This window comes from Ictidomys tridecemlineatus, chromosome 4, assembly GCF_052094955.1.
Source record: "Ictidomys tridecemlineatus isolate mIctTri1 chromosome 4, mIctTri1.hap1, whole genome shotgun sequence".
Taxonomy (NCBI): Eukaryota; Metazoa; Chordata; class Mammalia; order Rodentia; family Sciuridae; genus Ictidomys; species Ictidomys tridecemlineatus.
This window is the reverse complement of record NC_135480.1, coordinates 13,428,584-13,456,029: the sequence shown is the minus strand read 5'-3', so window position 1 is coordinate 13,456,029 and position 27,446 is coordinate 13,428,584. Positions and strand designations below refer to the sequence as shown.

At 36.4% G+C, this 27,446-nt stretch overlaps 2 protein-coding genes across 3 annotated transcripts in view; both read left to right on the top strand.

Moving 5' to 3' along the window:
- Zfp91 (ZFP91 zinc finger protein, atypical E3 ubiquitin ligase) overlaps positions 1-20,219 on the top strand; it is a 30,929-nt gene extending 10,710 nt beyond the window's left edge. Inside the window, exons 3-11 of one of the 2 annotated variants that reach the window (XM_078045978.1) lie at positions 9,253-9,465; positions 9,691-9,727; positions 10,289-10,390; positions 10,908-11,042; positions 11,811-11,861; positions 12,266-12,344; positions 13,626-13,740; positions 15,975-16,074; positions 16,408-20,219. In XM_078045978.1, coding sequence (XP_077902104.1) covers positions 9,253-9,465; positions 9,691-9,727; positions 10,289-10,390; positions 10,908-11,042; positions 11,811-11,861; positions 12,266-12,344; positions 13,626-13,740; positions 15,975-16,074; positions 16,408-16,918 — 1,343 coding nt within the window. In that variant the 3' untranslated portion in view covers positions 16,919-20,219. Of the gene's footprint in view, positions 1-9,252; positions 9,466-9,690; positions 9,728-10,285; positions 10,391-10,907; positions 11,043-11,810; positions 11,862-12,265; positions 12,345-13,625; positions 13,741-15,974; positions 16,075-16,407 lie in introns of both variants that reach the window. The other variant, XM_078045977.1, reaches the window with a different exon arrangement.
- Positions 20,220-20,353: 134 nt separating this feature from the next.
- Positions 20,354-26,994, top strand: Cntf (ciliary neurotrophic factor). The gene is made up of 2 exons (XM_005331562.5): positions 20,354-21,725; positions 22,928-26,994. Exons 1-2 carry the CDS (start codon positions 21,612-21,614, stop codon positions 23,411-23,413), a joined length of 600 nt encoding a protein of 199 aa, XP_005331619.1. The 5' UTR covers positions 20,354-21,611; the 3' UTR covers positions 23,414-26,994.
- Positions 26,995-27,446: the final 452 nt, after the last annotated feature.

Below are 27,446 nucleotides of genomic sequence, written 5' to 3'. Positions count from 1 at the left end.
GCCAGATTAATCTCACTACATTCAGGCAAAGGCCCCTTTAGCATCTGCATTTAATTGTCTTAGAGCAAAACTGTGCCTGTCTTCTGCCTCCCTATTTCATTAAGCCTGGCTAGCTTCTTTGATTCTAAACTCCCAACTTGTAATCTATTTGTTGATTTGTGTGTAATTTTGCTGCTTTGTGAGTTTCTAAACCCTGTTATTTTATTTACTGTAATCTTTTGTAAATTTTGGTATTGTCTATTGCTGTATTTTTAAAAACATCTAAACATTTAGTGACTTACAGAACAACCATTTAATATTTTTTATTTGCATGTTTCCTCTCTTCATTGGTCTTTATCAGTCTAGACTTTTTATGTCAAGGTGGTCTTGGACAGTATTCCAAAATGCTGCAGGCAATTTCTACAAAGCTTTTGCCATCCCATGAGATATAAGATAAATGTATTCTTTTAAAAAATCTATTTTTTTTTTAGTTTATCTGCAAGAAAAATTAGAAAATTGAAATTACAGAATTAAAAAATAGTACACTTTACAGTGGTATTGATAATAGTGTAACAATAGGAAATGCTATTAAGAACACATCTTGGAGAAATGACATACTCTGCAATAGATTATGCTGGGAAAATTGCCCAGCCACATGCAGAAGAATGAAACTAGACCCCTTTCTCATCTTTACGAAAATTAAATATATATAAATATTATCAAGTTGAGGTGACAAATGTTTTAATTAGTTTGATTGAATCTTTATACACAATCCAGATACCACATTGTACCTGATTGTTTGGAATGAAACTCTTCCAAGTTTCTCCATCATTTTATCAGCTAGCCACTGAAGGCCAGGACAGAAGAGCACCAGCATAGGATCTATTGACATAAGTCTCTTGCAGGGTGGCCTTGTCCTTTCACAGATCTGATGGCAGGCATGACTTCAGGGATACAACTCAAGGCTAAAGTTTGGTAAGACCACGTCAGGAGTGGGGCACACCTGGAGAGCACACATAGAATTTAGCACAGGCAGGGAGGAAGAAAGAAGAGAACATAGCAGTCAGCAGTAAATATTGAGGAATGGGTGTGAGTCACTTTAATTTCATGGGTAAATGCTTGAAGGGGGGAGCCTGGACTGCTAAGCAGGAGAGCTCTTATTTCTGACTACTCAGGCCACTTGGGTATGATTTAAAACTGGTAACTGAAAGCCCTGTCTCTGGTAAAGCTAAATCTGCAAAGTGGATGCTGAAGCAACACAAAATTAAAAATGTTCACCTCACCTATAAGTAGACATGATTTTTGTCAACTAAAAGCAAATTTTTAAAATCAGACTAACCAGCAGATGAGAAATTCAAGTCATAGTTGGTATTTCCTTTTGAGAATAAAATCCAGAGGGGTGGAAACAGTCTGTTGCAGTCTTAAATTTCTTCATGAAATATCAGTCTCTGTTTTTAAGGCCTTTGATCTATCTTGTGTTTGACCAAACAGCTGGGTACTGCAGCCTAGCATATTGATACACTTAGCCATTAAATTCATATTCTTAAATTTTTGACAAATTTTATCATCACTTTTTGATAAATTTGTTTCCTTTACTTAATTATATGTTTGGTATTTGTTAACCTTTTCTGTTTTTGTCCTGCTTTCTCAAAATTTGAGATTTTTTTCCAGCTTAATTTCAAATCTTCCAGGTTTTATTTTTTGCTCTTATATATTTTTAGATTTCCAAGAGGGTTTTTTGTTTGTTTGTTGTGTTTTTTGTTTTTAAGTAGTGTGCTCTTCTGCTGTGGTTTGAATGTCTCCTCCAAGACTCATGTTGAAATTTTTGTCAATGTGGTGGTATTGGAAAAAGTCAGGTAGGGTATAATTAGGTCATGAGATCAGTGCCCTTCTGAATGGATTAGAGCCTTTATCACTCGAGTGGCTTTGTTATAAAAGCAAATTTGCTTTCCTTTGCTCTCTCTTGCTCCCCTCTTGCTCTTACCATGTGATGCCTTGCAGTATGTTATACAGGAAGAAGGCTCTTGCAAGGTCTGACATCCTCATATTAGACTTCCTAGCCTCCAGAACTGTGAAAAATAAAGTTCTTTAATAATTACCAGTCTGAGGTATTCTGTTACAGCAACATGAAATAATCATAAGACATTTTCTAATGATGTCCTAGCCTCCCATTGAAGGATGCATTTATACATTTGTTTTTTTCCTGTATTTCTTCAAAGTTTTTTTTTCCCCCATTCATTTAGTTTGTCTTGTATATGTATATGGTGCTGGGAATTGAACCCGGGGTCTTGGATATGCTAGGAAAGCACTCTACCACTGAGTTAATCCCCAGCCCCTGTTTAGTTTTTCTTACTAGAGATTTTCCTCAAGTTTCTGGTTCTGAGGTTAATAGAGATAAGAAACTGATTTTCTTCTTTATGCGACAGCACCGATCATTTCTGACACTAGATCTGTGGTGATGGTTTCACCACAAACCAAGCAGTCAGTTCTGTAGAGTTCTGTAAATTGAATTCAGGTTTGACATTGAATTAATTCTAATATTAACTACCTGGAGATAGCATTAGATCCCACAGGTAAAAGGTTTAGTTTCTCAGGCCCCGGGTTGTTTTACCTGTGCTTCTGACCACTGTGAAATGGAGTTTCCACAGCCCCTTCCTTGGATTTAGCTGGATTGCTAGAGTGGCTCATAGAACTCAGGGAAACACTTCCCTTTGATTATAAAGGAAATGACAGGATGCAGAAGAAGAGATGCATAGGGCAAGGAATGTTGAAAGGAGTGAGGGGCATCTATACCTTCTGGGTGCATACCCTCGAGACCCTCCACATTTTTAGCCATCTGTAAGCTCCTTGAACTCAGCCCTTTGGGTTTTTTATGGAAGTTTTGTTATGTAGGCACAGCTGGCTATGCCATTGGCCTTTAATGATCAACTTAACTTCAGCCCTTGCCCCCTCCTGGGAGGTTGGTGGAATGAGGCTGAAAAGGCCCAAACTCATCATATCCTATTCTTTCCTGTGATCAGTCCCATACTGAGTCTACTTAAGGGCTAGTACTAGTCAGTTTATTACCATATAGAGAGGTATAATTCCAGACATTCCAAGGAGTTTAGAAGTTATATGCAAGGAGACAAGGATAAGGACCAGTGTGGTATGTATTTTGCAGTACTACACTAGTGTTCCTTGATGTTCTTTTGGTGTTTGGAAGAGTGCTAAAATGCTAATTGGAAATGCTGTATGTATGTGTCAGACTCCCCCCCCCCCTTTTCTATTCAGGGATGGTTTTTCATGAAGCAGTTCATTTTCTTTATAGAGATTCTTGTATCTCTTTTCTAGGTAGAATTGGTGGGGAATGAATGAGACAGATCCTCTATGATCCTAACTTTTGCTTCCATTTAACTACCTTTTTTCTCTGACTGTATTTCACTTCTGCCCTCAACTGGAACTGTTAATGCCAGAGCTCTGTTTATTTTAACCCCTCCTAAATGGTAAAACTCCTCTCAAAAGGCAGCAGGGGATGAAGAAGTCTAGATGTTAAATTTACTTTAAGAAACTTTTCTAACTCTTCTGCCTCTTTTGATTCTTCCCCACATATATATATTATAGATATTTATATATGTAGATATCTAAATATGACTCAACAGTTCCTTAACCTTTCTGAGGTTGTTTAAGATGTATTTGCTTGTTTCTTTTTCACAGCATTTATTTGATCTTAAAAATCACTAAGCACTCACCCTGGATTTGTTCTTCTAAATCTTTGTTGAAATCACACAGCTGATATTGTCTCCTTGTGTTCCTTTGACTTTGCAATTTTTAGTCCCAATTCCTTTTCTGTCATTTTAGCAGTGTTTTAGGAGAAAGCAGAAACAAAAGTGTGTATTCAGTTTGTTCTGTTTAACTGGAAGCCCCCTAAACACCCTTTAAAACCTTGATTAATTCTGATAATCATTTTATTCCATCAAACCTATGTGAATGATATTCATTCTCATTAAATCTGTTTTTGTTGTTATTTGGTTTGTGTCTTAAATCTTGAAATTTAAGGAGTGGATTAATGTTTGAATTGGATATGATTTTTAGTGATCATTTCCTATAAACTTTCCTTTGATACGTGAAGACATTGAGACCAAAGAAAACTTAAAGATTTGGTGTGTCTTCGTTTTTGCTACCAAACAAACATCATAAATTTAGTGTCATAAAACAACAGTTTATCTCTTTGTGACTCTGCTACTTTTCTGGGCTAATTGGGCAATTGAACTGAATGGGCTTGTTAACTTATATAGAAATTGTTGCTAGTTGTGGGTTCTCTGCCACATGGCCTCATCTTTTAGTAGGCTATACTAGCTTCCTTATTACATGCCACTCTTTATGAAAGGGCAAGCACCACTGCAAAAGTGACTATTCATCCTCTGCTTATGTCCCCTTGAATCTTATATTTCATCACTAAAATTCTCTAACTTCATATTTAGTTCCTCATCAAATTTTAATATCACTGAAAGTCCCATGCTTTGCCATGAAACTGATTAGAAAGTTGATTAGTAAACATGGCATTAGAAAGGACATCAGTGATCTTGGGAAAATTTAACTTTTCCATGCTTCATTTTACTTTTCTATAATGAGAAAAAAATAACTACCTCATGAGGTGTTTTGAGAATTTAGTGTGCGGTAAGACTGACTGACTGATCACATGGTAATGTTAAGGACTTATTAAAGTTATTATTAACTAATTAACAACTAGTCGAAGTGCTAGATCCATCCATTTTAAGTGAATTTGCTTATGTACTGTATTTTCACTATGTATTGGTTCACAGTTTTGATTTTTAAAACCAGTGCGTGAGGAGTACAGTTAACTTTCAGTACCCTTACACAATCCTCCTCAACTCACTTTTCATTTCTTAGCTCTGTCTAGCATCACCTATTTCTCATGTCTCTAATTATTGCCATCACCAATGTTACTACACTTTCTAAAGCTATTATTTGTGACCTCTATTTCAGTAGGCTTTTAACTGATCTTAAGACGTCTATCCTCTTCCTGTCTAGTCTTCGGTCAGACTAAACATTAAAAATTCAAATCTAATCATGCTACCTCCTTACTTTCTTAAACTCTTTTCATGGCTATAGGATAAAGAACAAAACCCTTCAGGGACCTTCTTAATTAGACTTTCTGAACAGAGTTATAAATGATGACAGTTTGTGCCATGTTTCCCCTTCTCCAAACATTTAGGTCTTAACTTTGATTTCTTAGTTCGGTATATTATATGCACTGTTTTTCCTTTCTGCTTATATCTTCCAGCTAAGTACTTCTTTATTCTTTCTCTTAGGGCGCCAACATCTTTTTTTAAACTTAAGTGTTGACCTAATTGTTAGCTAAAGAGACCATTAAGTTAAATAACACTGTTTTTAAGAGCTGTGGGTTCAGAGAAAAACATCTTTCCACTTTCTCAGACCTAAACTAATTCACCTAATGCCTGTACTTTGAAAGTTAGTAGTATGACTTTGTGATTTTAGGGTTGATCCTAAATTTTTAATATCTGTAGAAATTTTGTGAAAGTTCAGTAATATTTGTTATCCTTTACTTCCTTTTTTATCAGTGCTCCAGGGACTAATATCTGCTTCAGATAGTAAACAATGAGAGATAATTAGAAAAACAAAAATCTAATTTGCATATTAACATATATATGTATGTGTGAGTATGTGTCTTATATAAACATTTGTTGATTTATAACTGAATCAACCAAGTTTGGGTGTAAAAATCATTTTCTTTAAGTTAGATCTGCAAACTTTTTTCCTGTTTGTAATCACACATAGTAAATTTCTCTGGTTCTGAAACAATAAAATACTACTTGCAGTTTTAGATTTAAAATTTTATTCTGATGGAATAATTTGAGTGGGTCTTTTAAGTCAGTATATTTTATAAATGGGTTCCTCTCTTGGCACTTGTACCCAAGACTGAATGGAAATGAGCCAAATCTAAATTGAGCTCTTGCACTGATGTTCTCCATTCTTCTTTTATATGATTAGGTGTGGCATAGTAGAAGGTTATAGACTTTGGACTGAGATAGATACTCCTGGGTTCAAGTCCAAGTTTCAAAATTTAATATGTGAGCTCCTTTAATTTAATATGTGATTTCCTTGTAGTTACTTGCTCTCCTCATCTGTAAAGATTACTAATTATTTGAGAGTTATGGTAACTAAATTTAGATAAATTGAAAAAAAATACTTCTGGCATTACTAAGATTTGCTAGTTTCCCAGAATACTCTCAATAGAGATGAGAGGAACTTTTAGTTTGTTCCCCAGTATGTCAATCAAACACACCCTGTTTGATTCAATTAAATATTAGTTTTATTTAACTTTTGTAAGCTTCAGTTAGCAAAAGATGGCAACCTGTGGGTCAAAAGACCAGATCATATTAAGATGATCCTTCTAATTTGAGGTATTTTATCACAACCAGGTAGCTATCATCACTTGGAATTTGATGCATTAGGTTGCTTAGTGTTGTCTTTGGCTATAAAACTGAGAATCTCTTGTATCATATTTTACTACCTTGAAGAATTTTTTTAAAATGGTCCTTCTGGTAGTATCAGTTTCTCATTGTCTCAATTCATCATATTACCTACTCTTACTTGGTCTTCTTTTTTAAGAATATAAGTGTATTCAGTGTTACTACATATTGCTCATAGATTGACTGGCCTGATGTCTTTCTTCACCTCAACTACTGTGGCTTTTTTCTCTTCTTGCTATTTATATATTATGATATCTCCTCAGGGTTAACTGCTATTGTGAGAAATTACTAGAAATCATCTTTAAACAAGACAAATTTGTTTTTGGCTCTTTTCCTATTTGGTCATAATTGTTTATGCTAATATATTGTCAGACCTGACTCTGTATGTATATGTATTGAGATGGAAATCACTTAATAAAGACTTAAAAAATTAATCATTTTAAAGCATGCAATTTAGTGACATTTAACACATTTGTAGTATTGTATAACCATCTGTCCCGTTCAGAGCATTTTCATTAAGACCAAATAAGACTGATACCCTTTTAAAAGCAGTCATTTCCCCTTTTCTGTTTCTATGAATTAAACATACCAAACATCATAGGCTAGCAACCCAGTATACTCTATGGAGTATACTTTGCCCTTTCAAAGCTGACTAGGTGCTTTGGCTTACTGTTGCTTCCTATCATTGAAAGAAAATATTTTACTGTTAGCCCAGGAAAGATCAAAATTTAAAACTGAATGTTTTATCACTTTTGTACTATAATAAAGTCAAAGAATTGGAAGTTGTACCATCTTAATTTGAGAACTGTCTGTATCATGTTTTTCCCTTCAGTTGTTTTTTTATCTTCTAAATGATTAAAACACTTGTCAATATATAGTATGTTTGTATCATGTAATAGTTTTTAAATTAAAGTATATTTTGTCTAATATTAATATTAGTATTATTAATTGAATTACCTCCCCCTAAAGTCCTAACTCAGGTAACTGTCATTGTCAGATCATCACTTGAGAATGGGGTCTTTTCAGATAAATAGGTCTTCGTGGTAATTTTTTATGGCAGCACTAGGAAAATTAACATACTGCAAACATGATATAACAAAATACCCAAAAATGTGAGTGTAGTTTAGGGATTAGGTAATGTTTAGTGGCTGATAGTATTCTGAAGTGTTCAGTTGCCTTGAAGTAATAGTTGACAGGAATAGTATTAGAGGCAATATGCAGAAGCCTTGGAAGGAAATGATAAACATGTTGAACAGTGGAGAAGAGGCAATCTTTGTTATAAAGTTGCAGAGAACTTCAGGGCTGAATTGTGCTCTATCATTGGGTGTAAGTAGAGCTTGTAAGGAATGAACTTGGATATTATACCTGAGATTTCCAAGCTAAATGTAGATCAACCTGAATTCTCCTTGCTGCTTATACTAAGATATGAAAAGAGAAATAGAGGAATGAATTGCTTAGCAAAAAGGGAACCAGCACAAAAACAAAACAAATAACCACTCAATACTTTAGAATGGTTTTAGTCTATCCATATAGATAACTTATGGACCCAACCTACCATCTCCGCAGTTCCCAGTATAAGATGCAGTAATCAAGGAAAGATTGGAGAACCCTCTGGTTTGATGACTGGGACCCCATGAGTTACACAGGAGAGACTGAAAAGAATTTTTGAGAATTTTGTTCTCCAGAAAAGGACAAAAATAGGGTGAAATGAAAGAACAGTGATTGTGACGGTAGAACCATAAATTCAGAGGCCAAGCTGTAGGAGACTTCCTAGGATCAGAAGGTAGGCTGTTGCCTCAGTGGGTCAGAGTACAAAGTACTTATGCACAGAGGGCTATTATTGTTAGACCTTAAAATAAAATAAATAGGGTTTGCTTTGCTATTACTCACACTAACATCTATGTATTATAGTGTTTTCACAACCTTACCAGTATATTGTGTTAAGTATTTGATCATTATGAGCATGATGGTTGAAAAGAAGCAAAAAATTGGGTATTGCCTTGTCATTTTGTTTCTTGCTTGTTGTGAGTAGATAGAGCTTTTTTTGTCGCTCATTTATTTGACAGCCAGATTTTGCTTTCGTTATCATCTTGTGACCTCAATATGTGCTACCTTTATCTAGGTCTAGGCACTCCCAAAAATGAAAGTCAATTTCTAATGTTGACCTTTTATTACTTGTTGTTCAGGAGAGTATCACTTCATTTACCCTTAAAATGTGATGAAATATAGACTAACAACAGACTGTGTGTGTATCTGTGTGCAGTATCTCACAGGACATCTGAAACAAAACAACACTGGAGCTGGACTTTGCTGTGGGATTGCTCTATGGATCAATTCAAATTCATAGTGCAGTTCTAAGTAAAACTCTTGATTAGAGTCAAGGAAAGGCAAGGCATTGTTTTTAAGAAATTCCTTGCAACATTGGTTGTTAAAACATCTAGAACTGTGGTTCTTTCTTTTGGTTGCCTCTTAATCTAATCTCTCTTAACTTAGAGCTAATGGCTAGAATTCCATGAATCAAATTACTTCAGAGTATTTTACATACTTCATAGCATATAAAATTACTGCTTTGCAACATGTTAATGATGTCAAGGAGAGGTTTTATCTAGTATCCTCATCTTGTTTCTAATATTTCAGTAATAACCTGGGTGTTTTGTTTTTTTCCTTTAGAAAACATTTAATTTCTCCTGATTACAGTTCTGTTTATAATTAGTAGATATATAGAGATGGTTATTGGTTAACCATAAACTGAAAAAGAATGGCTCACCTTTGGTTCTAGATCCTAAGGAAGAGAAAGAGGAAGAAAACGAGTCTGCTCTCCCTCAGGAAGTTTCCGTTGCTGCATCTAGACCTAGCCGGGGCTGGCGCAGTAGTAGCAGGACATCTATCTCTCGCCTTCGAGATACAGAAAACACTCGAAGTTCTCGCTCCAAGACTGGGTCATTGCAGCTCATCTGCAAGTCAGAACCAATTACAGATCAGCTTGATTATGGTACATTAATAGAATATGAATACTTAATACCCCAATTTTTTAAAATCTTAATTGTAATGTTGAACATTTATCTAAAAATTAAAACTTTTAAGGACAGGGTTAAGGAGAATTTCTTTTAGATAATTAGTTTTCTATAATTACCTCATACAGTTGTTTGACTTAAATCTTTTGTCTGCATAGAGAAATATTAATATACAGATTGTATTTTTACTTTTATTTTTCTAGAAGTTGCAGAAGAACATCAGTCTCCTGGTGGCATTAGGTAAAAAAAAAAATGTTTTTATATTTCTTATTTAAACCTGTGGGTACATAGAACACGGTTAATTTAATGTTTTGGAAGTTGTTTTTTACTTTGAGTTCTAAGATAAATTAACTTGTTTTGATGTCATATTTAGATTTAATGTTGATCTTAATTTGAGCTTAAACCATGTAATTTTTCGTTGTGCAGTTCAGAATCTGTGTCTTAAGTGTCTTCTATGGTTAGGCTTACTCCATGCTAGGCACTAATATGAAATGTGGGTGTTTTGACCACTGTTTTAAAAATATAAAGTCAGTTTTGTTTTGTTTTTAAGTTCTTAGTGCCATCAAACAATTGTCACTTTATCTTTATTTAATAAAGTGATAGTGTATCTAGGATTTGTATGGTTTGCCTTATTATTAGGGAACAGTAGTAGATTACAGTCCAACTAACTTGTAAGGAAAAAAATTTTAGATAACTTAATGTGAATTTTTATTTACCTCTAAAATAAATTACCAATACAGAATAGTTAGTCATGATCATTATAACCAGAATTTCTCATTTCTGTTTGCTTATTTTTAGTAGTGATGAGGAAGAGGAGGAGGAAGAAGAGATGCTAATCAGTGAAGAAGAAATACCATTTAAAGATGATCCAAGAGATGAGACCTACAAACCTCACTTAGAAAGGCATGTCTTAGATTTTATTTTATTCTAGACATGTCAGTGAAAAATGCGGGGGCCAGGGGGTTGTAGCTCAGTGATAGAGTTATTGCCTAGCAAGTGCGAGGCCCTGGGTTCAAATGAATGAATGAGAAAACACTGTTGTATGTTTTTATTTTGTTTTGTTGCCTAACTAAATAGGTATAAAAATAATTTTAACTGAGTAATTAATATTCCCCACTTGTTTTGTAAATCTGACATTTTTTCACTCCTATAGTTCTGATTTGCATTTACAGAATTTTAATTTGATCTTATCCAAATTGTCTATACAACTAAAAGGAAAATTGATTTTTTTAGGTTTCTTTAGCCTAGGGATTTTCCCCATGAACTTCAAGCATAACATCATTACTGTGCATTTGAGGAACTTTTGGATTTCATAGGAAATTGCAGTTTGTGAGCTAAGGATTTTAACAATGATTCTGTGCCTTAACCTTTGAAAAGGTTCTTTGCAGAATGTAATTTTGAATTGCATTTGTGTTTTCAGGGAAACCCCAAAGCCACGGAGAAAATCAGGGAAGGTGAAAGAAGAGAAAGAAAAGAAGGAAATTAAAGTGGAAGTAGAAGTGGAGGTGAAAGAAGAAGAGAATGAAATTAGGGAAGATGAGGAACCTCCTAGGAAGTGAGTTGGCAAATTTTATTAAAAATAGAAGTCTAACAAATTTTGAAGCCACTAGTGGAATAAAGCATGTACATACTTCAAAATATACATTTTTTTTTTTAATTTAAAAATATCTAGCCTCAAGTAGCTGATAGTTTCTTTGGAGAAGTTTCATTGGAGAGACCTTTCATAAAAGTTTGAAAAATCTTCACTTTAATTCAAAGCAATAATTTAAGTCTAAATAAGAAGCTGAGACACTGGCTTTATGGATGCAGAGGGAATAGAAACAACAGGGAAAAATAGGGCAAATATGGGTCCTTCAAAGTAGAGCAAATAAGCCAAATGTAATAACCTCGATGCTATAAAATTTTTCTGTGTTAGCAACCACATTTCATTTTTTGTTATATTGCAAGGGAAATTTAGTTTCCATTTGTAGGATTTTAAGATAATAAACTTTTTAAATCTATTTTTTAAATTTGATTAATATAAGTGATGAATTTTCGTTCTAATGGATCATGACATGTGATTCTGTAGTAATGCATAGTTTATGGAAGGTGTGTGTCTAATCTGTGATACAGACTGATTTTGAAAATAAAATCACTTCAAAGTAAAATGTTGCTAATTTACTAGATACATCTTTGATCTTATATGTATTCTGTCTTATCCTTTGTGTTGGCAACCTGCTCTTTGTCCTCATGTCATAGGCTTAGGTGTATGCCTTCGGCCATCCTTCACCACTATAAATTTCAGTCTAGAATATGTGGTCAGTTACTCTTTCTTTAATTATAGGAGAGGAAGAAGGCGAAAAGATGACAAAAGTCCACGTTTACCCAAAAGGAGGTGAGGAATTTCTACTCCTGTTCCTGTGTACCTTGTTTCTGGTGCTAGGTACTTTACTAATAATTATTTAGCTCTCATAATAATCCTGCAGGGATGACTTAATATTTTCACTGAAGTAGTTTCATTAACATCCATGATATAGATCCTGTTTTATTTTCATTGCAGAATGTTGAAGTTTCTGAAATTCTTAGTACTTCCTTTACTTCTTGAGGGGTTGCTAGTTTATTTGTGCTGATTTTAAACTATGAAACATTTGGCAATTTGGGGTTACTTCAAACACAAATTCTTTGCAAGTTGTATACTAATAAAGAGGTTATAATCCTTCATACTGTAAGATAGTTATTTTTAATAGTACATGATGAATCTTTTCTGTTCTTGATCTTTCTCCTGTACTGTGATAATAGGAAAAAACCTCCAATTCAATATGTCCGTTGTGAGATGGAAGGATGTGGAACTGTTCTTGCTCACCCTCGCTATTTGCAGGTCAGTGAAGTTGTTACGTAAGACAGCCTTAAGTAATAAAATTATTTAATCGTTCTTAGTTCATAGTACTACTCAAAACAAAATAACCTGAGACTGGGTAATTTATAATGAACAGAAACTATTGGCTCCTAGTTACAAAGGCTGAGTATGGCCTTGGTTGTGTGTCATTCCATAGTAAAAGGTAGAAGGGCAAACAGTCCTTTTTTTCACATTAATAGCTTCAATCCATTTATGAGGGCAGAGCGTTTGAACATTTCCCATTGGACCCTGTCTCCTAATATTGAGGATTATGTTCCCAAAACATCAGCTGGCCTCAAGCAGCTAATCATTTCATTGGAGAGACCCCTCTCAAAAGCTTGAAAAGTCTTCACTTTAATTCAAAGCAGGGATTTAAGTCCAAATGAGAAGTCAAGACAGTGGGAATAGAGGGAGTAGATGCAGAGGGAATATAGACAAGAGAAAAATAGGGTAAATATGGGTCCTCAGAATTAGAATGCATAAGGCAAATGCAATAACCTTTAACCCATTGTGTGGGGTTTTTTTGTTTTTTTTTTTTTTTAAGACAACATAGTACTTGGGCCCAAATAGAAGGATTTTCTTGGAATTATCAAATATTACAGGATTTCCCAAACTTGTGATAGAAAAGTTGATTGTAACAGCACACCAAGACTCACAATAACAGATTTTATTTTAATGTGTATCAAAAAAAGCATGTCAAACCAGTGATTTCTTAGAGACTGTGCAAAATGAATAAAAAATTTTAGTTTTGTTTTTCTTCAGTGAATAGTTGTTTAAAAATTGAGTAGTGGGACAGCTTATATTTAGGTCTAGAGAAAATATGAAAGTGAAATACTGCTTAGATACATATTCGATGTTTAGCAGCAAGTGTGGCATAAGACTGGGCCTATTTTGGATTGTGGTTCTGTAATGATAGCTATTATTGGAAGGTATGTTTGCTGCATTAAACTCTGTAAAATATGTGATCCCATTATTCTCACAACAAAATTATAATTATTGTCTCCATTGTTCAAATGAGAGCTGGAATTTAAATATGTGAGTACATCTCCTAAGATTACTCTGCTTGTGAATGACAGGTCCAGATTGGAACCCAGGTCTATATAATTCATAGCCTATGTTTTTAACCACTTTACTATACTTCTTCACTATCCATATACAAAATATTTGGTTTACCTTCAGCACTTTCAACCTAGTTGAGAAAAGAGCATTTAAAAAACTTTAATTTTTTTTCTATTCCTTTTAACTTTTCTTTTAATGTTTTAGCATCACATTAAATACCAGCATTTGCTGAAGAAGAAATATGTATGTCCCCATCCCTCCTGTGGACGACTCTTTAGGCTCCAGAAACAACTTCTGCGACATGCCAAACATCATACTGGTAATTTTTAAAACAAGATTTTATCAAGTAGCGAGGTGAACTCAACTTTAGGTTGGCAAATGGAATAGTGATAAAATTTTCCTTAAAAGAATCTGCAGTCAAGCATGGAAGAAAGGTTTGATAATAAAACAAATTTTACAAAGTGTGATCGAACTAGGGCTTTTGAACTTTTGTCTGTTGACATCTTTGAGAACTTAACAACTAAGATAATGATCCTTTTTTAGTAGAAATGGGATTTTAAAATTTTTTTCCAGATATTTGTAGTAACTGTTTGCAGGGTTAAAAGTGGGGAATATTGGAGAGAAAGCCTAAACAGTAAAAGAGGCTGGCTTATAATTATGGTTAATCATAAATATCTTCTGGGACTTATTGAAATTTAAAAAGCTAGATTTTGGGATTTGCATGCAAACTCTTGTTGGAATTGTCAACTCAAAAACAGAAGCTGAGTGCAAATATATATTATAGAATAGATTCATTCCATTCATTTATAGCCATTGACAGTCTCAATGAAGTGAAGCTTATAATGTAATTTGAGTCAGATATTGGTGGCATATAATAATAATGTGGTAATTCTCAGATACTTTATTACATGCTAACCTTTTTGTTTTGGGAGGATAAGGCTAGAAATTTTTGTAGAAATAAGTCCTCCCCAAATTATACTGACTAGCATACTTTTTAAAATTTGTTCTGTATGCATGACTTAGACATATTACCACTCCTCAGTTTCCCTAACTATAAATTAAGATACCAGTATCACAGAACTACTGTCAGGATGAAATGAGATCACATATAAAGTTCAGGTCACTGCACAGAGCCTGGCACATGATAGACATTTTTGAAACATTGGAATTTAATTTGGGTCTTGATCACTCTAAAATCTACTATCTTTTGCTTCATACCGTGTTTCTTGAAAGAAAATAGTATTCTTACTTTGTATCTTAAATGTGATTTTTCTGCCCCCTCTGTCCCTGTTAATATTGTTATATCCAAGAAAAGAAAAGCTGTTACTAGTTCATTCTGTTCCAAATGTTTATATTTAATTAATACAATTTTAATGTGTCACTCTTCCCTTTCCAAATTAGTATATATGAACTCCCTTTTCTAGTATAAATTATTTTAAAAATGGATTCCCTACCCAGATTTGCCATGCTGTTATGGAGCAGAACAATTGGACAAGACTTTATTGAGGCTAAGAGTTGTCATTATGTTAGGGTTTGGGGGTTTTTTGTTTTGTTTTTCGTTTTTCTTCCATTCAGTGCTAGGGATTGAACCCAGGCCCTTGCACATGCTGTGAAAGCACTCTGCCACTGTTCTACACCCCAGCCCTGTCACTGTTTTAGAACTCTGCATTTTTAGACCCTGCTATACAGTGGTGGAACACAAACCAAACAACATTGGCATTACTTGGGTTTTTGTTAGCCATACAGAATCTCAGGTCTTGCCTCAGACATGGTGAATCAGCATGTATGTGTGTTTAATAAAATTCCTAGGTGTTCCCTATGCATGTTTAAACCTGAGAAAAGAAGGTTTTAAACTATTTGGGAAGTAGTATTGGATTTAATTGTCTATAGTTCACCATTTAACTTATGTTCATATTTTCACTGTGACTATATCCAGTAATTTTAAATGGATCAGAAAATATAGTGAACATTAATTCAGCAAATATATATTTAGCACCTGTTTGTCCATTGGCTGCCTAATTAAGTAGTAGAGAAATAAGTGCAGTGTTCTTTTGTCCCATCAGTTTCATACCACATTACCAGATGTATCAAAAATGTTGGGGGGAGTTATGCAGTAACAGAGGTAGTTAAATGCTGCAAAAGGTATAGGGGAGAATAAGGACTAGAAATACGAGTACTTTTTTGCATATGTTTGAGAGAAATTTAAATTGTGGTAACATTTTTTTAACTGAAACAGATATAATTACTATTGAGATATGGATCAATTTTATTTTTTTATGGGGGGAGTGGCATTTAAAGTTGAGATTAGGATTTCAGCTCTCATTTCTGTGATTTTTTTATTTTTTATTCTTAAATTACTGAATATATGGACTAAAATATCCAAATAGGATATTTCTTTTTAAATGTTTATTTACTCAAAGTGTTTAACATTGAAAATAGTATCAGTTTTACTCTAAATTGACCTACCTGAACACCTGCTCATTTGTTTTGAACTAGTGGAAATATTAATAGGGTGTCTAAATGGAAAGCTAACCACATTTTTTTGCTTCTTAGATCAAAGGGATTATATCTGTGAGTATTGTGCTCGGGCCTTCAAGAGTTCCCACAATCTGGCAGTGCACAGGATGATTCACACTGGCGAGAAGCCATTACAGTGAGTATTTACTGGCAAACATCTGGATGAGAAGTGCGTACACTCCATATGAGTATTTTCTCTTACCAACATCTCTCCTGCCACTTTTATTAGCTTTTGTCAAATTAAAGAGTGGGAGTTGTTTAGGGCAGCTACTTAGTGACCTTTTTCTTCGTTTTACTTGTTTTTCAAGTAAACAAAAGAAAAAAATTGTATTTTCACCTAGTTGTTTCCACATCCTTCACTAGCAGTGTATGTTACTGATTATTTGATATATGCTCTAAATTCTCACCTAACTTTTAAGTAAGAACTTCGTTTCTTTTAATCGCACATTTTATCTTCCACTCCCCTTAGATGTGAGATCTGTGGATTTACTTGTCGACAAAAGGCATCCCTTAATTGGCACATGAAGAAGCATGATGCAGACTCCTTCTACCAGTTTTCTTGCAATATCTGTGGCAAAAAATTTGAGAAGAAGGACAGCGTAGTGGCACACAAAGCAAAAAGCCACCCTGAGGTGCTGATTGCAGAAGCTCTGGCTGCCAATGCAGGCGCCCTCATCACCAGCACAGATATCCTGGGCACTAACCCAGAGTCCCTGACACAACCTGCAGATGGTCAGGGTCTTCCTCTTCTTCCTGAGCCCTTGGGAAATTCAACTTCTGGAGAGTGCCTGCTGCTAGAAGCTGAAGGAATGTCAAAGTCGTACTGCAGTGGGACAGAACGGGTGAGCCTGATGGCTGATGGAAAGATCTTTGTGGGAAGTGGCAGCAGTGGGGGCACTGAAGGGCTGGTCATGAACTCGGATATTCTCGGTGCTACCACAGAGGTTCTGATTGAAGATTCAGACTCTACTGGACCTTAGTGGAAAGGAAGACTTTGGACACTGGGACAGTTCAGACTTTGTATTTAAAAGATAAAAAGGACAAAAAAAAATTTAAAGCATTTAAAATCTAGTAAAATAACTGAAGGGCCTGCTCTTTCCATTGTGGATCACAGCACACACAAACCCCATCCCAAGAGCTCCCTCTGTTCTCCCTCTTATAAAATTGATGTTGCCTTTAACAGAAAGGTAGACAAAAAGCAGCAGCAGCTCTAAAAGTGAGGGTTAATCCTCATACTCAGTTCCAGCCAGCAGCAGACTTCTGCTCAATTGGCAGATCCCCTTTCCAACCTGTAACTCTGATGTGCTCTGGATCAGCTTTTGACTCAATAGTATACTACTGTCCTTTCAATCCTATCTTCTCTTCCACTGCTGCCCTATGGTTCTGGCTTCTACCCACTGCAACACACTTATCCTCAAATACTATATAATTCTAATCTTTGGAGGCTGGCAGCTTGACTTGGCACTTTAGGGCCCCTTAACAGGATGTGCTGTTAAAACAGCACATGTTTCTCACCCCTCTTTCTCCATTCCCTACTGGGTTTTGGAAAGGAAGGATACATGTGGACCACCTCCCTCCTCTTTGATCCCAGCACCTCATTCCCCCTCCCAAACCTTCATATGGCTCTTAATGGTGCTTATTTGCTTGGAAGCAGGCTCCCAAGAGGGAGGGGGCTGCCCTCTACACAGTCTTTTTGACTGTAAGATAGGGCTGTGTATTAGTGAGACAGTGAGAAAAGTCCCAGGCTAATGGCAGAAATTTGCACTTTGAACATGTGTGTTTTTGTGTTGTGGAACCTGAGATTCCTTATTTATTAATGGAAAGTCTGATTTTTTGGGGGGGGAGGGTCTTCGTTGCTATATTTTGTGGGGCTGGGAGAGATTAGATTATTCTGACATGGGATCCTTTCCACAAGAGGTACTTTGAAGGCAAGGCATAGGGTTGAAAAGCACAGCCAGCCTCTAAAATCATAGCTCTCCAGTGGCCTTTAAAGAAAGCTGGTCCTCAGCACTAACAAAATCACTACAATAGCCTAGTGCTTTTTTTGGAAGCCTTCTTAGGGAAGGATAATGGGTTTGTGGTAACCAGTGTGCTCCTTGAGATTTTAAGAGCATTGAGATTTAAGGAATTTTGAGGGGATGAGGATGGTTGTTCAGGTCTGAATTACAGATATGAGATTTTTTTTTTTCTTTGAATTCCCTTTTGTCTCTATCATTTCCTTTTATATATCACCCTTCTTGCCTGATGGTTGTTTTGGTTTGTTTTTTTGTTGTTTTTGTTTTTTTGCTTTGCTTTATCATTGGTTTGCGGCAGCTCCCTATTAGACACTGTTAGAGAAAGAACAAAGTGTAAGAGTCCTAAATAATTCAAAGAAAACTGCTGATTTGTTTCTCTTTTAGTAACACCTCAGAAAAGACTTCAGTAGACAAAGTTAGGCTATATGATAATGGCTTTGGTTTTCACCTGAAGTTCTGGAAATTACCACTTCCCTTCAGATAGATTTTCATGGGGTGTGGATTGCTTATTACTATACATGGGCGTTTTTGTACAAGCTTGTAACTCTCAAAAGACTAAAAACTTATTTTATTTTGACTGATTTTTAGAGTCTTAGAAGGGCAATTCCTATCCTATGTACCTCAGAAGCCAGAATTGAAAACTTACTTTATTTGTTTATTGTCAGAAATGTGTGATGGCTGTTGGAAAGAATGAAGTTTTGCTGAGAACAAAATAAGGAACAGCTTGTTTTTCACAAACACTAAAACTACCAAATTTGTCAGTTTTCTCTTTGATTTATTTTTTCCAAAGGGGGTAACAATGTCATCTCTGAAAGAGGCTTACTGTACACCCACTAGTGTCGGTGGTTGGGATGCCAGGGAATAGGGAGTGAGACACCTACAGTAAATAGTCTTAAATGCACTATTGTTTCAGAGTGTTGCAGATCTGCCATCTCTCCAATGTGAGGGTAGAACATGGAATAAGAGTAGAAGGGATACAGAAAAGATAGAAGGGATGCAGAATATGCTTTCCTGCCCATGGGGAGGGGTTTGCAGTTTTAATTTGGTATGTTGAGTAGATTTGAAAATACTAAGATGGATTGAGTGGGTCTACAACAAAGTTCCGTTTTATACTGTTTCACTAACTAGCATCTATATCCCACACTTACCTTTTGTCTTTGTCACACCTAGACTTTGTCTTCATGAACTTCACTTGCACTGGTTAGTCATCAGATATTTTAGCCACCTATACAAAAGCAAACTGCATTAAGGGGGGGAAAGGCACTTCTCTGGGATGGGGGAATATGTTCTCCTTTGTATCACACTCCCCTCCCCATAAAAAGCAACTAGTTAGTTCCAATTGGAAACTCCTATCCTTCCCCTTTGTTGGGGGTGGGAGTCCTCTTTCACAGCTACCATTTGCTGACAATAAATTATTGTAGCAGTTTGCAATAAATTTTAAAATATTTTTCATGGAGTTTATATTTTTCCTTTTGAGAAAGGAATGCTAGCATAGTAAAGAGTCTATATAAGTAAACTATCTAAGCCCCATTTATGTTCTGCTCCCCCTGCCATTGTTTATTTCATTCTTTCCAAGGAGCTCTTTTAATCTTGAAAATCTGTATTTCATACTCTTTATTAGTCTGATTTTGTCACCTTTTTAATAACTTACCACGTCATGTTCTCCAGCTTGAATTGGCATTTCTAAATTCTGATAATGTCATTGAGATGTCACTATTCGGTATTTCTAGAAGATGTACTTCTCCCTTGCTTGTGATTGCCCAGGGTTATTTTGAACAATCTCAATATGTTTCAGGCAGTTTAGATACTGGCTGGGAGTACTGGGAATAAGAAAATTATTTAGGTATAGAAAGCATCCACATAGAGCACTTGAACCTCCTTTGTACCTGTTTGGAGGGAAAAAAATCATAAAATATACTACCAACCTAAATAAGATTATTACAGTCTCATTGTTTGCAGTACCATTTTTCCTCCTGTCTTTCCCACTTTCCAATGTACTCAAGAAAATTGTAAAATTGTAATGGATCAATTGAAAATATTTTATTTCCTGAAAGCCTTTTTTGCCTATTGTAATGTGCAGGACCCTTCTCCTTTGATGAAAGAGATGGGTAGTTAAGATACCTGAATCTAGGTTGAAAAGGTTGTGTAAAAAGAAATTATAATAAAAGGGATACTTTGCTTTTCAGATCCTTGTTTTCTCTTCACCTAGGTAAGGCATACCCACAACAAGTATGTAAAGAAGAAAATAAAAGTTGTCCTCCTGGAAGCAATTTGTCTTCCTTGGTTCTACTGAGTTAAGTTATCCTATGGGTGAAACAATTACTGCTAAATGAGAAAACAGTGCTCTTGGCACATTTCATATTCAGTGTACCATTGTTTTCTGGTACACAACTGATAGCTTTTTCTGAGAATCAGGCACTTAACATTTGACTCAGTTTAGCTCTTGATGTTTAATGCTGGAATGTCATGTGTTTCAGTTATCAACAAATTTAGAAACTTCTTTGATAGGAGCTTTCCACTAGAAAAAGTAGCCCTATATTGACCTAATAGTGGGGACATTAAGGTTGCTGTGAGATCATTAAATCACTCTAATGATGATTTAAAAAAAAACAAAAAGTCCTTAATAGCATATTACACCAATGCTTCACAAGATCTGGTATCTGTGTGGAGTCCTAACTCTTGGTTGACACACAAAACTATAATACTGTATAAACAGTCTCACTATAACAGCTTGGCTGGCCTCATATTTTCCCCATTACATCTCTATTTATATTGTTAATCTATGTAAATTTGCTCCTGAAATAGTGTGCATTTCAACTCATTGCTAGCATCTGTGGTATGAAATAGTGAAAGTTAATCAGTCCATTTGGGGATGAAACTTTTGAGACTATCCAATTAGCATCATCCTGAGTTAAATGCAATACTCTCCAAGCACCTTCTAAATCTTTTGTCCTCATTTCAAAGCCCAGCACATTCTCTTATTTTGTTAAGCATGTGGTATGACTGGGACAGGGAAGAAGAAAAAGCGTGTTGTCACTTGAGTGAGACTGCCTTTAATGTCTTAAAGCTTAGTTTCTTAGGACGGCTAGTGTTTACCCCAGAATTACTCTAAGGATCAATGAAGTTGTTTTAAAGCCTTTAGCAGAGTGTCTAATCCTTGGTAGGTATTTGATAAATGGCATCTACATGAATAATAATATTTTTTGACCACTTCATCAGGCCAAGAAAAGAAAAAGACATGGGGAGCATAAAGGAGGAGGATGATATAGTGAGCTTGATTTTAATCATATAAAATAGATTACATTAGGTAGGGATGTCCTGAGGATTAGCGTGATAGTGACTTTGTTGCTAAGTACATAAAGCAAAACAATGACATAAAAACAAGTGTGCCAAGTACTGAGTGGAGGAGAGAGATGGAGGCAGACGCTGCAGGGGAAAAAAAAAAAAAAAGGCTGATTAAAAAGGGCCCTTTGATTCCACAGGCACAAAAATCCACAGCCAGGAATTTGCTGCCACCTCTGAGTCAGGCAGGGGGTGGGGGTGCACAATCCCATTAGAGAATGACCAGTGGATTTAGTCTGTGAGAGTCACATTTCTTATTTGGACCAGTGTAGACAGAAGCAAACCCAGCTCACTTGTTTCTTGGGACAGTTAGGGGATGGCTTTTGCAGAGCATTCACCACGGACCCCTCGCCGACGGGACCTCTGTAGCCGTTCCATCTGGCTAGCAAGGAAGATTCGTTCAGACCTGACTGCCCTTATGGAATCTTATGTAAGTCGTCTATTTTCCCATCATGTCTTCTGACCCAGCTCCTTAACATCATATTCCAGACCCACAACCAATTATGAAAGCCCTAATCACAGTCATTTCATGTATTGGATGCCTATTATTTGACATGGCCCTTTCTAAGCTCATGTGAGCTTATTACTGCCTTCCTCCATGATGCTTACGAAGTCATGTTCCTTGAATGAGAAAATATATATGGTGATGTAGGTAGGATTGGCTCTGTGTCTTGAAGGCTGTTCCTAATTGGCCTGTATTCTGAATTCTTCCAGAATAGATTAACCTTGGGCCCTCTAAGTTTGTGTACTTCACAGGCATTGTTATAAATTTTTGAGCTGTGTAAATGAAAGGTTTATATGATTAGGCGGAAGAACAGTATGAATATGGAAGAAATTTTAAAATCCAAACAATACCTATATAATATTAGCCACCGACTTTTCAGTACTACACACCTAAAGTGTCCTAGTATCTGAGTGAAAAAATAAACTATCAAAATAAACCCCTGGAAGACTCCTGGGAAACTTGTGAAATTGTCAAAATTCTAAAGGTGTTCTGGTCTGGTTTGCTGATATAGGGGATCCCTATCAGTCTCTACCTTAGGCTTACCTTGGAAATACTCCAGACCATTGTGGAAAGTTCTGGATTTTGAGTTCTCTGAGAATTGGTTTATCTTTGAACAACCTTGTCAGTTAGAAATTAGACTCTGATTACCTTTTCTTTTGAAAAAATAAAAATGTAATTCCTCTTTTTTTTTTTTTTTTAAGAATTGATCTCACATTCAGAGTGGGCAGTGGGAATAAAGAGATTAGGAAATTCTAAAATAGCTACTTTAGAGTTTCCTAGATTTGGCTAGTGTCTTCATGTATGTTTAAAATACTTTAACTCTCCAGTATAATTAAATATTTCAGTTTCTAGAAAAGAGTGGAAAATCTTCTAAATTAGTAGTGTATTTCACCCATTAGAACTTAATGAAAGCAAAATATTCTTCCAGGAAAAATGCAGATATTCCATATTGGATCTTCTAAAGTCCAGTTATGAATCCCGAGTAGAATTTCTGTTCTGGACATTTTATTTTCTTTACAACTTGGATCCTTGACCAATGAGGTGAATGAGGTTTTATATGTGATTTTAAATAATATTGTTGAGGTGATCACAGCAGATTATGCCATGTTTCCTGTGACTTTGGGCAGGTGAAGCATCAGGGCCTGAACAAGAATGTCAACCTGGACTCTGTGGATGGTGTGCCAGTAGCAAGCACTGATCAGTGGAGTGAGCTAACAGAGGCAGAGAGACTCCAAGAGAACCTCCAAGCTTACCGTACCTTCCATGTTATGTTGGCCAGACTTTTAGAAGACCAGCAGGTACATTTTACTCCAACCCAAGGTGACTTCCATCAAGCCATACATACCATTCTGCTCCAAGTTTCGGCCTTCACCTACCAGCTAGAGGAGTTAATGGTGCTCCTGGAGCACAAAATCCCCCCAAATGAGTCTGACGGGATGCCAGTTGTTGGAGATGGTGGTCTCTTTGAGAAGAAGCTGTGGGGCCTAAAGGTGCTTCGAGAGCTTTCACAGTGGACCGTGAGGTCTATCCATGACCTTCGTGTCATTTCTTCCCATCAGACGGGGATCCCAGCACATGAGAGCCAATATGTTGCTAAGGACAAGAAGATGTAGCAGTTAGCCTTCTCTGTCTTCCTTGCTCTCTGTTCTGATGGAATATACATAGTTTTCTGGGGCCTCGTTTTCCCATCTTCAGTTTTTGAAAACCTTTTAAGACCACAAGCATTTCTGTCAAGTAGGATTGGAGACACAGACAAATGGGTAGAGAGGTTTACATAGCTTGGGGTGTGGGTGTGGGTGTAAGACAAATGGGAGCAGGGACAGCATCCTTCCACCTTAGTGATCTAACCATTCTACCCACTAAGTAACCTTTACCCTTGTTTAACAACATTACAGATAGGAAGAGAGAAATATCTCAAACTCTAGTTCTGGAAGATTTCTGAGAAGACTAAACCAATGAATGGACTCTGTACAGCCATTCATACTCTTAGATAATAAAAATAATAATAGCCAACACTTACGGAGTCGCTGCTGTATTAAGGCAGTGAACCAGAGGTCTTACATATGTTATGTATAACCTGTACAGCAACTCGTGAGGAAGGTGGTGTCATTCATCTCTGATGAAAAAACAAGCTCACAGAGACCATTAAGGTCATGCAGTGCCAAGTGACATACTAAGTTTGAACCCAGATCCTCACTGTAAAGCCGATGTGCTTTTTACTTTAGAGGCTTGATTATGAAACTGTCACTGACCTTCTGTCTTGGAGGGTTGGAAGGTGTAATCATCTATGTACAGTATCCTCCACACTAAAGAAGCCCTTACACACACTCATAAGTCAGCAGCAATTTTTAGTGTTAAAGGCAATATTCGTTGCCCATGCTTGGCAAAGAAGAGAAAAGCTGGAGATCGTAGATCCCATTTCAAAGATGAGGCCTACAAGACTTCTGAACCTTAGCAGTTGAAAATGTGCAGTAATACAGCCTGGTTGAAAGTGTCTGCTGATGTTCTTGGATATTGGGTTGGGCACAGCCTATACCAGCTTACTTCACATTCACTATAATTAGCAATCCAGGGATATAGATCCAAGCATTTGTAGATGATGGGTGGAATTCTACCCAAGTTAAAAAGTCACAGGACTGTCACTTCACATTCTCTGAACTTAGTCATGAGGAGAGGGTGAGGCCCGCTTTTCCCACTGGGAATGCCAGAGAGTCTGCAACAATATACAGCAAAGGCTCCAGGGGATGAAAAGCCAGTAAGTATGGACACGAATGGAAAAGGCAAGGCCCATGTTCTAATGGTACATATGTGATAGGTAATATTTAACTTGTCATTAAAACCCAAGATCTTAGATTGGGGACCTCAATTTTATTAGTCAAAGTGTCTTTACTCTTAAGTGAACCATGAGTCAGAAGGGCCCAGCTCCCATTAGGTCACTTGAGGTGAGGATGGGTGACTTGACTTGTATCCTTCCCCACGTGGGTTCATGTCCAAATCCCATGAAGTCAATGTTGTGAAAGTTCAAGGGAAGTAAGTCTCTGCCTTCTTAGAATGCATTTATGGAAATATGGGTGTATGTGTGTGTAAAAGATCAATAGTAGGTTGGAATTACAATCCCTGGGTTTAAGTATTGGGGAAATCAGTGAAGGCCAGAAATAGTTTCCAGGAGGAAACAGGAGTTGTGTCACAGAGGCTGGCTGAGTACAAATAGGAAGAAATCATAAAGAAGGAAACCGAAGAGTTGGCTGCTAGAAAAAAACTTGGGCAATAATAAACATTGGGGCCCTGGCTGCCAGCAGAGGCATTTTGGTTTTATTTCATTGGTAATATGGGTATAGATACATAGTTACCCAATACATGTTGTTTGTTTCATTCAAGCTTTTCCTAATTGAAATGGTTTCTTCTGCCTACCAGCAGCATTTTCAACTAATAATATATCTGCTTGCTTTGTAAAGCTCTTAGATTTATGCAGATGATCCATTTGCTTAATAAAAGTGTGAATAAAATTTCTTTATGGGGGAATAACTGATCGTAAACTTTCTCGATATAAAATAAGTGACCCTTTTCCAAGTGTTTTTATCGTCAGCAGATGTGACAGAGTGGACATCTGCAGAAGTGTCAGAAACCAGCAGAGCTTGGTTTAAGCTCTGCTCAGTGGCCTCTGGAGGAATATTTATGTGTAAGAGGCAGATTTGAAATGGCAGCAGGTCTGGGAAAGGTACAAGCTTTAACTCTGAGGACATAGCAGCCTATCTATATTTCAGTCAGCTCACAGAAGCAGGAAGTCTTTACCAAGTGCATTTCTCAGCACTGTGCTAAGAGCTGGGTATTAGTTTCTCCTTCAAGAAACTTCTAAGTGCCTGAAGAGAGAAGCATGGAGAAACCCCTTAGAAAAAGACAAAGGGAAAATGAGTACTTAGCCATGTAACAAAAGCAAACACTCATGAGATCTAAATGTTAAGCATTGCATTGTGTTTACCTGAAATGGATAAGTCAAATTGAATAAGGTACTGGCAATGGGCCATTGGTCCATTGTTCTAGGTGTGTGTTTTATGATACTGATAAGAGAGAACAACTACGCTGCAGAAATATATAAGTTTTAAGGATCCACAATCCAAAAGAGATTTTTGTTCTTTAGATTTTATTCCCTTGTTTCTTAGATCTCTATGTGGATAGAATATCTGGGGAAATCAATTGATATAACTATATAGAGTTATAGTTATGATCTGCATTAAATTTAGCTCCAAGCCTGTATTTCCACAGCCACCGGAAAGTCCTCTCTGCAGGGAGAGATTGTTTTCTTGAGTCCATCAAGGAATCGCATGCATGAGAGCTGATAAATTTTTCTTACATTAAAAAGGTTACTTGAGAAAGGCTTGCAAAATTAGCACAAACCTGATGGCCAAGCATTGAATAACATTAGTTTTAAGATAATCAGGTACAAGGGAAGTGAGAGTTTTAATAAAAGTGGAAAGCCATAGCCCTGACATTGCTGTTATTTTGAGCTGCTATGGATGAAAGCCCATTGGATGACTCATTGTGACCACTGGTCAGATAGGGAGAGAACAAGTATTTCAGGGTGACATATCTGAAAAGTGGCTTGAAATGACTTTTGCTTCAGAATCCCCAGCTCCTCACTGGGTACCCAAGCATCGTCTCTCTCTCTATAAAAGAGTAAAAGATGTAGGAAGAGAAAGACCTCCACCAGAATGGGGAAGGGATTGGTGAAGAGGAAGGGGAGGGAGTAGAATCTAGACTTGATTTCAGTTGATGTGTGTGTGTGTGTGTGTGTGTGTGTGTGTGTGTGTGTGTGTGTTCGTATGATACCAATGTGGTGTTTAGTGCAGGGCATTTTTTTTTTTAAAGGAATAATTTGGCCTCCCGCCTCATCTCAACCTCCACCTCAAGCCTCAGACCTAAGAATGAATCCTCTGAATGTTGGACAGTTAAAAAAGGGAAAAGTGGTAAAAAAAAAACTTGACCTCAGCACAAAAACTTTAATAGAACTCAGGATTACAGATAAAAACCAAGCAAAAAGATAATTTGACTATTTGATGAAATGTGTATGGGGTGTGAAAAACCTGTCTGCTTTGTAATTCATGACATAAAATATATATCTCAAGTCAATCTATTTTTAGCACATAGGAAATAAAAGATGCAAGAATGGCTAACAATAAAGTTCTCTTCTCAGCAAGACCATGAGTAGCTTCTTTTATTTCTGTGTCTTTGGATGAACAAGGGGAATTTCAAGTGATTTCAACATTGGATGAAATGTAATCCTCCCAGCCAGGGCCAGGCTCAATGAAGCGTGCTGGGTAAATCTCCATGATGCCAGGCCACTGGGCAAAATTCCCAGGCCCAGTCAACCTAGAAAAGGTTGATTGGCCCTACACCATCAGACAATGCTGCTTTTCCTTTGGATAATGTAGTCCTATCAACTAGCCTGCAAATGAGGATTTCCTTGTATGAAGTTTAATTTCAAATATATGATCCCCAGTCTAATCTTTGACTGAAAGAAAAAACCCTTGCATAGCCCATGTCTTGTTAGTTTAGAAGTAGAAATTGTGGAAAATCACATAGGGAAAAATTTTGAAAAGTTGCTGAGAGATTTTGTATTTCTATCCACATAGTCAAGATGGTATGAGG